Source organism: Acyrthosiphon pisum, chromosome A2 (assembly GCF_005508785.2).
Source record: "Acyrthosiphon pisum isolate AL4f chromosome A2, pea_aphid_22Mar2018_4r6ur, whole genome shotgun sequence".
NCBI classification, from domain to species: Eukaryota; Metazoa; Arthropoda; class Insecta; order Hemiptera; family Aphididae; genus Acyrthosiphon; species Acyrthosiphon pisum.
Window position 1 is genome coordinate 56279616 of NC_042495.1, and position 19053 is coordinate 56298668.

General features: G+C 33.0%; 2 protein-coding genes across 4 annotated transcripts in view; one reads left to right on the plus strand and one right to left on the minus strand.

Annotated features, from left to right (window-relative positions):
- Positions 1–19053, plus strand: part of LOC100569658 — a 205068-nt gene that overhangs the window by 51855 nt on the left and 134160 nt on the right. For 2 of the 3 annotated variants that reach the window (XM_029489777.1, XM_029489779.1), the window contains exon 2: positions 5380–5459. The exons of the other annotated variant lie outside the window; for it this stretch is intronic. The gene's annotated coding sequence lies outside the window, so the exon portion shown is untranslated. The remainder of the gene's footprint in view (positions 1–5379; positions 5460–19053) is intronic. 3 annotated transcript variants of the gene reach the window in all.
- On the minus strand, positions 370–18621 carry LOC100169115 (facilitated trehalose transporter Tret1). The gene is made up of 2 exons (XM_001946661.5): positions 17965–18621; positions 370–2816 (listed from the first exon to the last, which is right to left on the minus strand). Exons 1-2 carry the CDS (start codon positions 18020–18022, stop codon positions 1432–1434), a joined length of 1443 nt encoding a protein of 480 aa, XP_001946696.2. The 5' UTR covers positions 18023–18621; the 3' UTR covers positions 370–1431.

Consider the following 19053-nt stretch of genomic DNA (forward strand, 5'->3'; position numbering starts at 1 on the left):
TATTCAATGATGTTTATCAAACTGTCATGGTTTATTTTAAGAAATAGGTATTAATTTATAATCACGAACAAACCTTATTTTCGAAACTTTTGTTCCGAATTTTACGAAAGTTCGTAATCCATGCATGCCATCGAAGTAATCCAATATTTAATTTAAACTGTAAATGGTTAGACTATAATATTGCAAAACGCTAAAACATCATTAATATAGCTCCGGGTTGGTGATAAATGATAATATAGTTATAGTAGGTAGTAGGCACCTTCTTAACTTCTGCTGTTCGTCGTATTAATTTCAAAGTACCTACTTGCAGTACCAATAGCATATAAATATATAATATCGTAACAATATGTGAAATAAAAAATGGCATCGTTTAGTTATCATTATTTTATATATATTTGTATTTATTTATATCTCGTGACATCATAGATATATACAGACAAACAATATAAGAAAGTACCTACTACAATATGTTATACATAAATGTACATAATATAATATAATAATATGTTACGGTACAGCGATGTTTGGTACCTAATATATTATTTTAACATTCGGTGTATAAAAATATACATAAATTAACATTGTTCGAGCGGTTTTGACGTATGGAAATTGTTTTCGATCGGTTTTCGGCGGTGTCGGTGGCGGCGGGCAGAACACAGTCTCCTTCGCCGAACATGTCACTAAAATCATTTATGATTGATTAGGGTCTCCGGTGCACGTTGTTTTCGGAGCAAAACGAAGCTTAACGCAATTTCCGCAACTTTATCCCTCTTCGGGACTCAAATATACGTTTATATATTATTATGTATGTATTCGCGAGTGTGTGCGTGCGCGCGTGTGTCTGATCACGTGTATATAATAGAGGATAACTGTCAATCAAACGTGAGCGAAAAGTATGGCAGTGCGGTACGCACCCTTCTGCCCCTTTTTGGTCCCATTGTAATGTTACGTGTCTTATTGATCACCGTGTGGTGGTGGATATGGTGGAAGATTCTAGTTCGAAACGTCAAAAAGGAAAACCGACCGCACGTCATCGCCGTAAAATCTCACCACCCCCTTGTCCTCCCGTCAGGGTCGTCGTACCTTTGTCCCATCGTCTGGGGTCGTTTGATGTGCTTACGTATATATTATTATATACAAGTATTACATAATAATGCGGAATGGATTTTTTCAATCGCCGAGTGCAACGTTATATATTTATATATTTTATAATATATACCAAAGTCGTACCTAACTATATAAATAATAATAATTATATATAAACGTATAAATAGTTTAATACTATACAGAAATAAAATGGAAAGAATAAAAAAAACATGAAAACGAAAACAACATTATAATACTATATCGTTTCGTTTATAATTATTATTTTATTCGCATGACTGCCTGCAACAACCACTTGCAATGACGCGTTGCCACGCGTGCGCAGGTCTAGACTCCCGTCGTGTTGGCGTTGATGGGCTTTCGGCGAGTTTTGCCACGGGATGGCCGGTCGTCGATAGTTTTCATGATCTCGTTCTGGATCTGCGCAAACGTCTTGCCCTTGGTCTCGGGCAGGAACCGGTAGATCAAAAGGAAAGACATAAGGCACCCTGTGCCGTATATGAAGTAGTTGACGTGTATGCCCCATTGGTCGGTGATGACCTGGTACATTTTGAGGCCGACGAACGATATGACGGTGAGCGTGACGGACGTGATAGCGCTGGCCAGGCCGCGGACGTTGGACGGGAACATCTCGCCCTGGAGCGTGGGCAACAGCGGCCCGAGCCCTATGCTATAGATGACGGCGAATGATCCGATGGCCGTGAACGGTATCCAGGCGCCCAGCGACTCGAACCCGACCCACCGCTTGTAGTAGTACAGCCCAGTGACCAGCTCGAACGCGCCGCACCCGAAACACGAGAACAGCAGCAGCGGCCGGCGGCCCAGCTTGTCCACCAGGTAACCAGTGACGAACGTGGTGCAGAATATCAGCACGCCCAGCAACATGGTGAACTGGTCCGGGGACAGCGTCTTGTCCGTGTCGGCGTGCGCGAATGTGGAAGACGCGTACGCCAGTACGGTGGTCATGCCGGACAGCACGTCGGCCGCGGCCACGATTTGGACGATTAAGAACGCCTTCCGGCTGCACCGAGACCCGAACAGGTCACGAATCGACCCCTTGTCTTGGAGATCGTCTCTGGCCTCGGCCTTGATGCGCATCAGCTCGCGGACCACTACGTCCGGTTCCGCGTTACCGTGCAGCCATGCCACCGACTCGTGCGCCTTCTTGTCGTCGTCCCGGAGCACGTAGTAGTACGGTGACTCAGGTATCCACAGACACGTGCCAAGGAATGCGCAGGGCACCAACAGCGAGTAATACGTGAGTGCGTCGTACGACACGAGCGGCCCGACGCAGTACACGTACAGTATGCCGGCGTTGAGCATGCCGTTGAAGAACGTGCTGAGCGCGCCACGGATACTGTCGCCGGCTATCTCACCGATGTAGATTGGCGCCACCGTGGTGATGATTCCGATGCATGCGCCCTGCAGCAGCCGCACCCAGTATAGTACGCCGATCGTGTCGCTGCACATCACCATCAACCAGCTGACGATGTATAGGGGTCCCGTGAGCAGTAGACACGGTTTCCGTCCCACCACGTCCACGAGCACCCCGAACGGTATCGGCGAAAGCAAGTTGCCCAGCTCCAGCATGGCGATCATCCACGACTGTTGTTCGTTGGTGGCGGCCATCGTCAGCCCGCCGTTGGACAGCTTGGCCAGCACCGGTGACGGCCAACCCAACGACGTGCCGGCCATCATTACCGACAGCGACGCTGAAAAATAAACCCACATCAGTTATAATAATATGTCAAATATATACTTAAATAGGTAGGTTAGAGCGATAATTAATTAGCATTCGCAAGTTTAATACATCAAACCACAACCGTGAAATGTGTGCATGTACTGATACGCTTAAAAATAGTAAAATATCTAAACAAAAAAAAAAAATATGCAAAATTATGCAGAATAATAATTTTTTTTTTTATTATACACATCTTTTAAAACTATTAAAATGGATATTGGTAATTGAAAGCTAGTGTCGGAATTAGAGAAGTAATAAATCTAAAATCGTATGTAATACTAATCGTATGCATGGAATTTTAAAACTGTACAGAATGAATATAATAGTATGAAAAATAAATTAATATAATTTATATATATATTATATAAGCGTTATAAAAACAAAAACATTTTATTTTAAAACATTTTTCAAAATAACTTTTCTAGTTAAAATATTATTTCTAAGCAATCTAGTGATGTAAAATTACAGTAAACTTTAAACCGAGAATATTCTGTAGTTTTAGACATTCTTATATTTAACCTAAATAATGTCAACATTTTTATGTATTTATTTCTAGAAAGTAAAATATTTTTCAACTATTACAGTCAAAATGTATTTAAAAATAAATCAAAAACCACTCTTATTCACCTATTGGATATGAGAATATTTTTTGATAATATTCTCTACTCTACTGTAATTAAGTGCCCCCATATTGTCCAGCCGTCCAGGTGTGCTAATAAACATAAACACGGAAAAAAATGGATTTTTGTAGAAAGTTTTTACTCCAGAGTCCAGATCAGTATACAATTGTTGATTGCTCCTAATGTAATGGTATTTAAATATTGTCGAATATATATTGATTATATTCTGCCAAGAATATTAACATTTTCAATGGGAACACATATATTTTTAAGGATTTTTTTTTACAAGTCTAAATATCTAATATAGGTTTAAATAATATTTATAGTAGTAGAGATTGGATAAGTATGTAGACTGCAGCTACAGATATATAATATCACGACCGAACGACTTTCGCGCAACGTTGTCGGTTCGATTCAGTGGTACACAACAACATCAAAGAACTACTGTGAGATTGGTGATTTTATATTATATTATATCATATATAATATATATATTATACAACCGCACTTCAACTTTATTCGCTTAGGCCGCGGTCCGACAAAGCAGCTCGAAAATAATATAATAGCCAACTTTTCATGAAGCTTTGGAGGATTTCGGACGAGTTTTACGGAGTAAAGAGCACCATTTCTACCTGTTTGAGTTTCACATAGATCTTATCGTTCTTTGATGTCTGATCCGCTCCTGCTCTGATGTATCAACAACGAAAAAAAAACCGCGTGTGTTTTAATAAAAGATAAACACAAACATTTACGAGTGGGCGGATAACTCCACGTATTATAACCGACATAAATCGAATGTGAGGTGTACGTTCTACTGCAATATTATATTTATATTGTAAACTTATATTTTTATATATAAATAGTATTTTAAAGTTTTAAATTTAAGCTTTACATTCTTTAACCTACAAGCTTTAAGCTTTATAAATACATAGACTAGCCACTAGCGTATTGTCAAAAATGCATTAGGTTTTACAGAGAAATATAATATTACTTATTGTATATTATTACGCAATATACAAAGTGTAAATTTAGTGATTCATCAAACATTTTCATCAACTTTATTGTTTAATACTGCATTTATTCAAATTCCAATTCCAGTATTTTTAAGTATACTCCATAGACCATATTTTCTGATAGGTAGGTACTTGGATGTTTTTTTTTTTACTATAATTAAAGGAGTACCCTGTGGAGATAATCAAATAATTTTTGAAAATGTTGTTGCATCTAAATCAAAATTTCAACGCATCGATTCTGACTTTCTAAGTATGTACTGAATAATAAAGATAATAATAATTGTCCTACTATTATCCTTGCTCATAAAGAGTTATAAGAATAATAAGAGTTTTACATAAAATATGAAATAGACCTAATTGTAAAATTAAGTCTAATATTTACTAATTATTAAACTAGGATAATTCTTACTCTAGGATATTTATAATAATTAATTATAAATTACGAATTATAATTAGGTACTATAATTGTCATACCACTATAACACTATACTTGAAGTTTATAAACTCAGAAACTATTTATTAAAATACCAATTTATACTTAAATATATTCTAAAAAATATTATCTCTCGATTTACGATTTTTTCCACCCACACCTCAAGAAAGAAGTTTTACTTCAAAAATCTGGTTTTTAATAAATAATAATCAACTTAAATTATGATTTTTGGATTTTTTAAAGTTAACTTGAACTAAAAAAAAGGGATTCTTATGGGACCTGCATTTATGTGCATCATACATTGTATTATAAATATATCCCTTCAGACAATCATACATTTATAACCGAATGATTAAAGTGTGATTTACTATATATGTATGTCTATACCATCACCAAATATATAATAAGTATAATGATTTCAATACTTTTTTTAGATTATTTATTTGTATACTATTATTTCAATTTCAGATGACTTAGGAGATTTTACCTAAATCCAAAATTTTACCCATCAAGTGTTCAACATAAAGCAGTTATTAAATCATTTTTTGGTAAGACATTTTTTTTTAAACTCTATTTAAAATTATAGTTAAACTTGATTGTAAAATAGTGTATAACAAAATATTTTTAAAAGTTTCCTTATTTATAAATTTAATAGTTGCTAAGAAAAGTTGAGAAAGAAGAGAATCCCAAAGAAGCTAATTTATTAAAAAACATTTCTTTGAGGAGTCTGTTCCTCTATATAATTACTAGTTGAATATCCCAGTTTCGCCCATGTGTAGTTTTTTTTTTGCTGTGGCAAATCCTATATAGTAATATGCTATATAGGTGTGTCTTGGTTTGAGTGTATCTCAGTCTTAGACCTTAGTTTACCCCAGCTCACGGACAAATAGGCGCCAGTGTACCTAGCTTTATGATATAATTTGACATAGGTGGGCAATCACAAGTCACTGATTGGATTTAGCACTTGGTATAAATTTTTAACGTGGCTTAAACTACATACTCTCTAAACTTTTCTGACATCTCTATAAACAATCTCTGAAATTTTAGTTAAATTCAATTATATAGTTTTTTAAGTTTTTTTAGTAATAAGCTACACACATACATTTGGTTTTAAGATATAGTTTCTTTATTTGAGGCTATAAGCGTGAAAGTGTGATGCATGCTTGTTCGCCTCATCTCCCCGAGTAACCAATGGTGTCCATTTATATAATATATAAATATATATAAAATATATAGCAACTATACCTATATAAAAGAAATAACACTAATTTTTACTATTACTACATATTATAATCTGTAATAAATGGCAACCATTTATAAATAAAAAGAAGTTTCAATTTCTACCGTGTATCTCAAGATCCAGGTTTGATAACCTCTTTATAATGCGAATAACGGAAAATCCTTTCTTATCACACATATAGATAATTTGAGGAACCACTATTCCAAATTTCAAGATTGTACGTTTTTTAGTTTTTGAGATGTAGCAATGAACGAGTGAATGAGTGGTATTTTTGATTTTATATAATATAATATAATATAATATAATATATAGGTAGATTAGTTAAGATTAGACTAGATAACTAAAATTGTATATTTATTAACGCTGGTACAATGGTACGTGTTTATGATAAATGTTGGAAATCGTAAATATTTTTAAAATATGAACTAAACAAAAATGCTGCTACAAAAAATGACTGATTAAAATTTTTCGTAGAGATGGCCATTAAAAGTACTCATGTTTAAGGTATGATATTCATTATTCATTATTTATATTTGTATACATATTATACATATTAATTATTATAAAAAAATATGTATACTGAATTGTTGGAAAAAATCATCTGTGTTGAAATGTTAAATTTTATGATTGATAGCGTTTATACATATTTTAATATTTATTCATTAATTATAAAAATATACTGTATAACAAATGTTTTAATTTTTTATAATTAGAAATAAATCAACTAATTAATTAGTACCTATATAATTTTATTTTGATAATAAAAAATAACTAATTTAAATTTTAAATTAACTAGACATTTTGCTAACATATAATAATCAAATCGAATATTTTGTATTCTCAGTATAATATAGTACATATAGTTAATTTAAAATATCAATAAACTCAGCCGTGCTCTACAACAGTAACTGCACTTATAAAATAAAAAATATATTATTATTCCTATATTGTCACGCTAATGGGTTTGTTTAACTGTTTTTCGATTACAAATAATGAGTTCGAATTTGCATCACAGGGGAATACAAAATTAATAAATCATAAAATTGAAAATGCATTAACGAGGTCTGAACTCTATAGTAAAGAATAACATTTCGATTTTAATTTAACAAGCACAGTAGTTATTATAATAACAATTGGTAGGTATTAATTAAAAATCTACGTAAAATGAAAGTACGCAATAATGGAAATAATACATGAAATTCAATTATATATTAATATATTATATATATTATATTTTTACCTAGATATGTAGTATACTAGTAAGTATAAATAAAATTAGTTTGGATTTATAACCTAATAAGGATTTATTGCAAGGTACAACCGTATAAAATATAAATCTCTCCAGGGGAGTTTTAATAAAATACTTCTGTAAATATATTTTATCTAAATGTAAAGCTATATGTTAATTAAAATTGACGTGTAAATTGTATTCAAGGATAATACCAGAGGTAATGCTAGCATATTATTATTTTATATAAATGATTAAATCCAAAATGAAAGAAAATTATAAATAAATAAAAATAACACGTAGATCCTATAAAATTTGATATTTTTTTCGACAAAACTAGTGTTCTTAACTTTCAAATGTTCTGATTTTTCATTATTTATTTCTATTAGACATTCTTTAGACTTAAGTTGTTCATTAAACTGTAAAATGTAATATTTTTAATTTTTTTTTTAAATTTAGAAATTATACAATCTATCCTATATGAAAATAATAAGCATAAGAATGTTTTCTTTTTCTATATAATGTAGTGACTTGAGTGGGCTTGAGAGAAAAAGCAACCAGTGAGGCACTTCGGTATGAATTTAAAATTTATTTATGGTATTTGTATCTTTATTTTTAAAGGTATAAGGACCATTGTCAGTGCTTACAGATTTTCTATCATTAATTTTGACTTGCCAGTGGGAGTACCAGTGTGATATGAATTGATCATGTGTTACTGACGATTTATGTAATTATATTGTTAAATTATATGTTAAACATGATGATCACAATGAAATAAAAGTAAAATATAACATTTCTTTTAAATAAGTTTGTAGGTTTTAGTTAAATTTATAGTTAATCAAAAGTTTCCTTCCAACAGGTTTTTTCTAGTGCTATATTTATTAAAAATAAAATTTTAAAACCAAAGCATATTTTGCTGCTATTAAGCTTTTGTTTTTTTTTCATTAAAGTAAATATTCCTCATCATATGTCTGTAAACCAATGACAGATTAAAGGAGGGGTAGAGTGGCCCGCCCACGAATTGGCCTAGCATCTAGGTTAATAAGTTGGGCCGTTTTTAAATATTTGTGTCGTATATAACTTAGAAAAAGTCAATAGGCCCCCGAAAAAAATTCTAGATCCACTACTGATGTAAACTAAACATTAATGCAATAAATTAAGCTCTCGTAATAAATACGTTTTATGTTTCCCTCTGTGATATTGAATAACTAAAAAGTTTGACGGGTAAGTGGTATCCATATGAATGCAAATCTGATGGAATATATGTAAAACCCAATAGTCTTTTTACGGTTATGATATACATCACTGATGCACAGCGTTCATATACACGAGGAATTTAATGTACTTATAATTAACAAGGTTGAAATGGCACACAAAAGTTAAGTAAAAGTTTTCCTGTTGTGGTTGAACATTGCTCTTATTTCTATAAAATTAATTAACTATAGGTATACTTTGTATATAATAATATAAAAATTAAAGTAGAAAGTTAAGAATTTTGAATTCGACATTAAAATCATCCATACGATTTTAGATTATTTAAATGTTGATCTATAAGGCATTGAAGCCATTATATTAACAATAACTACAATTGGTCCTAAAACCTAAATGTTGTAGATTACAGCAAACATTTATTGAAAATTCAATCACAAAATAATACTATGACGTGTACGATTGTTATAATGATGAAAATTGTTATTAATATTGTGCAAGTTACTTTTTTTTTTGTATCATCGACGACGCTGCCAGAACTGTTTAAGCATTACGTCGACAATGCCGCCATCGTTTATTAATTTTTTTTTTGCAATTAATACATCTTACGAAAATTACTGTGTTCATGTCTTTCAATATTTGCAAAATAAATATTGATAACTACGATGAATATTACAGTAAAAATAAATTATCATGTATCTAGATGATTTGAAAGTGTCATTTCGTATGAATATTTTACATTTTAAATGTCAAAGGAAGAATCAAAAAAGATTTATGTTTTTGTAATAATCAAAACATTGAAATTAATTATGCAACTAAAACAATGGTTTAATATTTATGATCATAAATGGCACTTGTATAAAAAGTAATAAATATAAAAAGTTAATAAAAATATAAATGATATATTATGTGGGTTCCTATATATTATAACGTTTTTACACATTAAATTATATCAGTGGCTTATTTTGATAACTTTTCTGGTGGGGAGAGGAGCATTTTCATAAAAATAATCGATTAATCATCAATAGCAATTATATTGTATAGAATATTACTTAATAAATATAACAATATGAAACTGTTAGAAATTTTATTTTGACATGTAAATTATTAATTTATAACTCGGTAAAATTGAATATTGAACATTTTTTAAATTACTTATGCATTAGAAGTAATTTAGAACTAATTATATTGACTTAATCATATAACCAAATAAATGTGTGAATAACATAGGGACCGTGATATTTATAACATCGTTATAATTTAGGTTGAAAGATGTAAGTGGACATTTTAAACAAACGATTTAATTGTATAGTACACAATATTTAATATTATAACTATATCATATTAACTATTAAACGATTATGATATTATTACATTCGATGATTAAGTGCAGGCATAAGGTCGGCGTGTACAAAAACTTGTTGACAATCTCGTTTGGTGGTTTTACATAAAGAACAATTGCCTCATGGATATAGAGGAAAGAAAACATAACGCTTTTTTCGCTTCAGAAGTCGTGCAGTGAAGATTTACGAGTCGACGGGGGGTTTGTCGGATTTACCTGTGAGACTAAAACCAAGCAATATTAACTTTTCTGGAACTTTTTGATTATTTCGTCCATTTTTCACATCCGGTGTTACAAAAACCGCTGTGCCCCGGGTACGAAATACCACTCACCCGGGGTATACAAATATTTATTTATATATGTATATAATATTATAATATACGTATATACCTAATATACCTATATATAAACGTATATATACAAGAGTATAGAACGTAACGATTTCCTAATGGAAAAATTCACGACCCACATTTTTCACTTTTGCAAAGCCGACCGTCCGTTTTTACCGAATTTGTATGCGCAGTCGAAACCTGAATAAAGCTATTAGAAAAGAAAAAAATAAGGGAGGGAGGGTAGGAAAAACAGCATATATACTTACGCGAGCCCCTTACCCCTCTGTGTACTACACACTACTCTCATACATATTTTGATGTGTGAAGGTGAAAACATAATCGTCATGAAACCAACATGTGAATAAACGCAATAAGAGTTTCGGACGACGACGCGATGACGTCCTGCAAAGAGAGTGCAAATTATCATTTGACGGCGCATTGTGTTTAAATAAGCGTTTTTCCGCCATACATATAAATATACGGGGGCGCCATGTGTTCTGAACAGTTTAGAAAACGAAGGGATGCTTTTGTGACCGCACCAGCCATTAACTTGTAACGGGTTAATGGAATTTCCCTATACATACTACATATACGCGTGAGGGTATATATATTATACGACCGGGCCAGCCGATGTTTTTCACGACCCGGGACGTAAAAAGGATTTGGGAGTGTGTGTGTGCGTGAGAGAGAGAGACAGAGAGAGAATATGAGAGCGCCCGCAGAGTGGGAGAGAGATTAGAAAAAAATTTGATTTACGACACGCGTTATGGCTTTTGATATTCACTTCTGGGTCGGATATAATATTATTATATGGAATTTGGCGAATCCGTGCGATTGTGGACGAGGTGTATACGGGCGACACTCGCGTTTATTTTGCAACGAGGATAAACTACGTATGCCTGCTAGCTACATATTATTACGTATTTACTATTTTAACAAAAGGTATAGTCTTCCTCGGTGTCGGTTGTAAATTACGCGCATATTATTTTATACACGAGTACCTACCTACCTATTACAATATACCGAACAGGGCCTGATTCAAGTGACAATAACCTACCTGTAATATTTTGAATGTCCCCACAAAATCGCAAATCATAAAATATTCCAAACGTTGTATTATTATTATCATAAAATGGACATCGACCGGTCCCGAGGTGTTCTGTATCGGACAGTGGACACGGTATCACACGACCTGATCGGGGCTCCGTATTCTGCAGTACCAAACCCGACGCTATTCGTGAAACCCATGCACCTTATGTAGAAATCCCGTCTATAAATAGACAATCTACCGAAAAAACCTCCGTCGAAATTTCACGAGTCTTTTTTCGTAGGCGGTTTCTAACGGGGCCACAATCCAATGGAAACATTACGAGTCCAATGTCTATCAACTAAGGGAATTTGAATATTATTATAATATCATCACGAATCGAAGTATTTTTGTTTTTAGTTATTTGCGGTGTGATGCTTTTATTTCTAATAAATTATATTTATATGTACCTGGCTCCAAACACCAGAATAAAGGCCCACACTAACAGCCATCAGGTACATGTGGTGTACGCCGATGAAGAATTGCACACCGAGTGGTAACTACTTAGTACATAATAATTTATATTATTATAATTATTATCCTGCGTCTTGTGTCAAATAATTATTAGAAACTATTAAAAACGCCTATAGGTCCATTGTCCGTTGAGTACGACATTTCATGCATAAAATAAAATTTTATTGTACCTACGTCCTACACTATTTATATGTAAAAATATGTGATATTTAAATTCACATTTCAAATCAAAATGTTGTGTTTGAACATGGTTAAAGTTCAATTTTAATCACTAATTATATTTATTACGTTGTCGTATATTAACCGTTGTTCAATCAACGTTTAATGTACCATGACGGAGATTTCGACGATGTCGTCAATTATTTTTATGACGCATCGAGATCCCTAAACACAAACTCAGTATTTACGTCGTATTCGAGTTTAAACCTTAATTTCTGTCATTGCTAAATCCAATAGAGTGGCTTCGAGGCTCAATAGAGTGTTTGTGAGAAGTATCGGCTGGATCAGGTTACAATCTGTATCAGTAGTTAGTAGACCGATATAGTATTACAGCGATACTGCAACATTTGAATCTGAGACTAGCAAAAATCGTCAAACACCTATCAATATTACAAGTACCTAGCCTTTCAAACAAACACCTTGATAATTATTTCAGTTATTCCACGATGATGTATATACATAATAAATACTGCAGCCTTCCACAGTAACATAAACAATCATTGACAGTGTATACGATATTGAGATTAGTCACTACAAAAGATTTCACAAAACGTTAAATAATTACTCAGTTTAATTTTACAATGGTGTAATTTAAAATAATAATAATATTATATCTAAAACTTACACGGAATAAATAAAACTGAAATTTTGAAATTCTATTCGTGTTTAAACTCTTCAAAGTTCCAACCAATTATTGTCCTTTATTTTATTTACAAATTACATATTTTTAATGTAAAATTGATTTTGAATCATATGATCTTAATAAAATAAAAATTGTACAGTGTATTTATATTCTATAAAATGCAACAAATCCGTAACATTTTATTTTTTAGTTTTGGTTAGGAAATACTTTATTTGAAAGATACGTATAACGTATATGACAAACAATTGGGTAGTGGCGCACAGCTGCACTAACTAAAAAATATACATATTTACGTGTCAAAAAGTGGTACCTATTTTAGGTATTTAACTGCATAAAAAGTATCAAAACAAACAAGTACATCGACTCTGAGAATTTCAAAAACATATTTTTCGTTGAATGGATGAGGAACCTACATTTTAGTGTTAATAAACCTACGCATGATTGGTTTTGAAATATTGTTATATTTCATAAGCCATTATAAATATAACTTAAAATTCGACAAAAATGTCATAAAATAGTTAAATTTAAGTTATTTGGATTAAATGTTTTTTTTTTGTTTAAATTATACTGTTCCGATAAAGTTATTCACACGATCAATTAAATGAAAATATAGGTATTTAATATTTAATGTCTTTATTATATCTTTAATCGATGTTTATATATCATATTAAGTTTTTCACTCTGATCGACTTACAATTGTATAAAGTAATTAAAATATGGAAAATGTTTTGAGCTACTATTAAAATATTGGAACATTTACTCAACTGATTGGTTTGTTATAATGGCTATTGTTCAAGGTTAGATAGGAATTGCTTTTTATTGCTTAAATTAATTTTTTTTAATTCTTAGAATTTAAATTTAATAACTTGATCATTGATTCATCTACAAATCAGTTGTTGTTATAATGTTGTATTTGTATTTTAATTGTATTAGTATTATCATTTGTAATTCGGTTTTAAAAATTATCTTCACAAATTATAATAGTCTTGAGCAAAAGAAAGTTAAATAATATTTAACTACTAGCTGATCCCGTGCACTTCGTTACCCGTTAAATGTACAAACTGTATATGACTCAAATGCGTTAATTGTTCAATGCGTCATTTAAAATTCGGTGTATGATGTTCTAGATTTATCTTAAGTTTTCTGTTGCCCGGAATTAAAATTCTGATTCGCAACAGTATATTATCAGGTAAGCAATCTACCTGCGGTAGATCGCGGACCCCGTGCTGTTTATACGTAAGTGTATGATTTAACTCTAAAGTATCAAAGTTATACCAAGTTTGTCGTTTTTACTCAATTCCATCTACGGTGGATTAATATAATCAATTAATACAAAATCCTAACCTAACCTAACCGTACTAAAATCCGATGAATAAAAAAAACCAAATTTAACCCTTTTTAAATTAGTCTATCTTCTTCCCATAGGTATAATCTATACGCAAACATTCATTTATATATAATATATATATATTGACAAAAATAATAATACAAATCAACAAACATGCCCGATTAACCAATAGCAACCAATATATAATACACTATTATTATTTTAATAATAATATTATTTTTTATTATTTTCTGGACAACCCTTATCACTTAGGGGTATGAAAAATAGATAGTAGCCGATTCTCAGACCTATTGAATATGCATATACAATTTCATAAAAATCTGTCAAGCCGTTTCGGAGGAGTATGGTAACTAACATTGTGACACGAGCATTTTATATATTAGATTACACATCCATATTTCTACAATAATATTTATTTTTATATATACTTTTTTTGATTACTAGGTATACTAATGACGTTGTGTCTTTGGTTTAGAAAAAGCTTTAATACGAGAAACAATGTAAACTTAATTTTTTTAAATTGCAAAATTATGTAGGTAACACCGTTAAAATAAATCCATCAATTAAGTCAGAGAAGTTGAACCGTCTATATTAACGACCTAGGTTAAAAAATATTAAAAAATTAGATTATGTGCGTAGAGTTTTCTATAGAAAAACGCATAATGTGTAAACATTTAGAAAATTTCATTTGTTTTCTCCTAATTACCTTTTTAGGACTTATGTCGTTTCTCAAATAGGTGGTTCAATTAGGCATGGCATATTTTTACAATAATTCAGCGTTGTATTAGATATAAGTAAATCCGTATTCAATATTAAAATTATATCAATATATTTTTTCCCAATGAAACTAATCAATCAGTATGGCTCAGTACAGGCAATATTAAAAAAATTAAAATAATAAAACGTAATGAACAAATCTGCTTAATAACATATAATATACGGCATAAACATAATAATACAATAATAGCGATTGAAGAAAAGAAATCATGAAGTCAAAAAGTGTTAGTTTCAATTATGATAAATGGAAGATAAATTATTGCGAACGCTAGAACTGTTATTGTCAACAATTTATTATTATATATAATATGATACATCATAATTCATAAATAAAATTTAAGTATATAGGAAGTTGCAATAATATTATTGTGAAAAAGCGTTACCTATACTTTAAAAATCAGCTAACCCTTAAATACTATTATAATAAGACAGAAAAACATTTTACGTAAAATAAGAATTAGGTACTTCGGTTATAATTAAAACGTTAACACAAAATAAGCTTTTAATCTCGTTGTTATTGTATATTATTATTAATCCTTTATATATATATATAAATCGTTTATCTTTTAAGTCGATAATTAAAATTGTGTTTTATATAAAACTAAGACGTATATAATATTACGCTACCTACACAAATATTAATTATTTTCTTACAAATTATCACGCTCCTCGAAAATAAATTTATACATTTTAACATAAGGCTTATAAATAATTAAGATTAAAGAATTAATATGATGGCTGTAACGAATAATTACCTAATTAGAAAAACGCAAAACTGCGGAATAATTTGTACACCTAGTAGGTACGTTGATATAATATTATACAATTCCCAATGCGTTAAAGTAGGGCCAGCAGTTATAGGCTATAGCCGATACGGAACGATGCGCGACCCGAAAGACATCGTCAGAAAATCGCAAGTCTCCTCGTCGTAAAGATATTCGTATTTTATAATATATATTAGACTACATTCGAAGGGGTAGACATCGTGTTCGTATTTTATTGAAGTTCCACCCTCATGTCGAGGTATCCGCTGCACACGATGCGCGTACATTATAATAATATGTGCCACGTGTGATTAAAGTGACGACTTTCGAATTAAATCCACACATAAACTTTGTGCTAGATCTAAATGGGTTATTTAATTATGCGCAAAGTTTCGTTAGTTATTACTGCACATGCACAGTCGAGTAACGCCTGAACCGTGTACTCATTGTATTCTATAGGCATATAGGTTAGGTTACCTACCTGCATAATATACGATGGGTATGATTAACCAGATTGAATTTTTGCGAAATCGAATTTTATTCGTTCAAGTTCAGAGTGACGATCGGGGGTCCGTGCGGAGATGGTGGAGTGGAAGAAGATATGGAAGTGTAGGGGACGTGGTTGAGTTCTGCGTGACCAGTTGTCGAGTGAAAATTAGTATGGGCATTTGATTCATGAATTTGAAACAACTGCAAAGGTACTTAGGTGTGTTAAATATATATCGATGTAAATAAACGCGAATTATAGGTACGCTATGTATTTACATCGTCGACAGAAACGGAGTCGCGTGTGATATCGTGGTGGCCCACAGCAGCTCAACCAAAGGAGGTGGGGTCCTAGGTTTAGACCTCCCTCCTCTTAGGCATTACCTATGATGGGTGGGTATATATTACCCAAATATAGTATGAAAAGCGTTTTATGGAAATTGACGTACTAACAAGTATGGGCACCACCTTTGAACAAATTCTAGTTTAGCCACTACTGACGACCTATGTATTATAATCAGCGACGGGGATCAAAACGTCTACTCCGAGCGGACGACCACGATTCATGGATATTTTAGCGGCGGCGGCAGACCGGAAAATTCGGCTAGCTCTGATCGGTTAGACGTGACGGCGGCTGCTCGAATTATACAATTTTATCACCGACATGGTACGTTATATTATACTACCTATTATAGGTTCCAGTACCTACCCAGTGGTGTCGTCGCGTCGAGTATATAAGCACCTGAGTCCTAAGACATTCAAACCTACCAAAATAACAATACGTGAGTGGGTTTTAATTTGCTTAGTTTTAAATTACCACACACTAGAATTTATGAAAAAAAAAAATATATTATTACATTTCATTAATCGCAATACGACGAATGGATTTTGTACAGTGATATAACTAAATGTATAACTAAAAATGTTTTTATTGAATATTAGTATATTACATATTAAATTTTGCTATACCAATTTAAATATACTACAAACCCACACAGTATAAGCATTCCTTTTAAAATAAAACACTATAAATACAATATATTTCAAACATACAAATAAAAAAAACTTATGTTTACATTAAAAGATTTAAACACTTATATGTATTAGTCGGAAATAATAATAAGATCGTTAGAATAATATAGTACAGGGTGGTCCAACGTGCAGCCCTCAAAGCCTTTTTTAAGTAAAACTTCTTTCCTGAGGTGTGGTTGGAAAAAAAATCGTAACGAAAAATGAAACGACAGGAAAAATAAAACGACACGTTCGTTAATTTATTTATATATGTCTATGGCAACCATTAATAAACAAAAATGTCTTTCGTAAATTACATATTTTTTATTGTATTGATTTTTCTCACTCTCTCACTCTCTAATTTCACGGGCCCAATTACTTATGATGGAAGTGTTACTTCCCTAGAGTGTAGTGGTGGGCTCATACACTCTCTCACTATTTTTTCCATCCTTAGAAGACATAATAATATGCATAGTACATAATATGATTAAAATTAAGGCGGTGGAAGATAGCGCAACGGCCTATGATGATCTTTGGTAATAATAGCAAGTTATGCCTTACGAAAGTTATGCGCCATGAGATAATTTTAAATTACCGGTTATGATCTAATTTAAAACCATACAAAAATTGAATGAATGAATCCTATGACTACATTTGTTTAGATTTTAGGGTGGAGGGGTTAAGGATTTTTAAGGTGGGCCCAACTTGGCTCAACCATCATGGCTTCGCCACTGACTTAATATAACGATATTATTAACTTTCTAGTAGCCCCACATTGTGACCGCCGAATGATGAGGATATAATAATATACGAGAAGGGTTCGCGGACTCGGTTATAGAATTGAACCATGTGATTTTTAACCGGACGATTAAATACGCCTATTATATACTTACCGACGAAGGCGGCCACGTACTGCCGGCCGACGGGCTTGTTGAAGAACCCGCCGATCATAGCGGCAAGACGGGGCGACGACGGCTGAAGCTGCGGTGCTCTGCGGCACGTTTGGGCCGGTGGTGGCCGCGGCGGCGATGGTGCGGCACCGTCCGCGTCGGCGGCGGCCGCGTCACATGTTCGGGACGACGCCAATGCTTACGGGTTCGGTCGCAACGGTTGTCCAACGACGGGAGATCGACGCAATTCTCTGCAGCGGGTGCGTTCGGAGTCGGCGGCACGGATGACGGATGTGCGGGCGGGCGGGTTTTCCGGCGGGCGGGCGGGCGGACGGACGGACGCGCGACACTGCCTGAAGACGAACTGAAAAGCGATTGCCTCCCGACGCGTCTGTGTCACGTGTATATAGACGAGCGAGCGCGCTCGAGCTAGCGTTTGTGTGTGTGTGCGCGCGCGTGGCCGTGAAACGACGGTACGTATGTAGGTATAGTGATGTACTGATGTGCACACGACGGATGATGATGCCTGTAATAAAGTGTCACTATATTACACTCGTGTGTACTACACGGGTGGTGTATTATAGTAATTATTTCATCGTCGTATGCGTTATTATATTTTATTGTAATGGCACGTCGTTACGCGTATTGATGTCAGCGTTCGTCGCGGCGGGGTGACGGCTATACAATATTACACGTATTATTCATACGGAGATATCATAACGGTGGAGGCGATGGGCGCGGTCAAACGGCGGCGGTGGCGTTGGAGGCGAAGGTGTTTTTCATGTGACGTTTATTACTATCAATAACATCGTTAAGTCGGTCGTAGGAACCTCTGCTACCTATGTGCTACGTCTAGATAATTCGAGATTTTTATTCGAGTACAGGTGGAACCGGTCGACGGAGTTATGAAAAGTTGGTATAAGCAGTATATTATGTGACTTTAAAGTTTAAATGGTCATGTAACCGATAAAAAGTGGAAAACCTATTTTTCAATTGATCTGTAATTTTCAAGACCCACTGGGCAGAATTTTTTTTCATAATATACATAGCTATTATAATTTATAGGTCATCTATGTTTCTTTCTAAAACTCC

Excerpts from the sequence above, each read along its gene's own strand:
- LOC100169115 (XM_001946661.5), bottom strand. The coding sequence starts at position 18,022 with ATGATCGGCGGGTTCTTCAACAAGCCCGTCGGCCGGCAGTACGTGGCC. Across the intron at positions 2,817-17,964 it reads GTACGTGGCCGCCTTCGTCG|CGTCGCTGTCGGTAATGATG; the intron begins GTAAGTATATAA and ends TTTATTTTTCAG.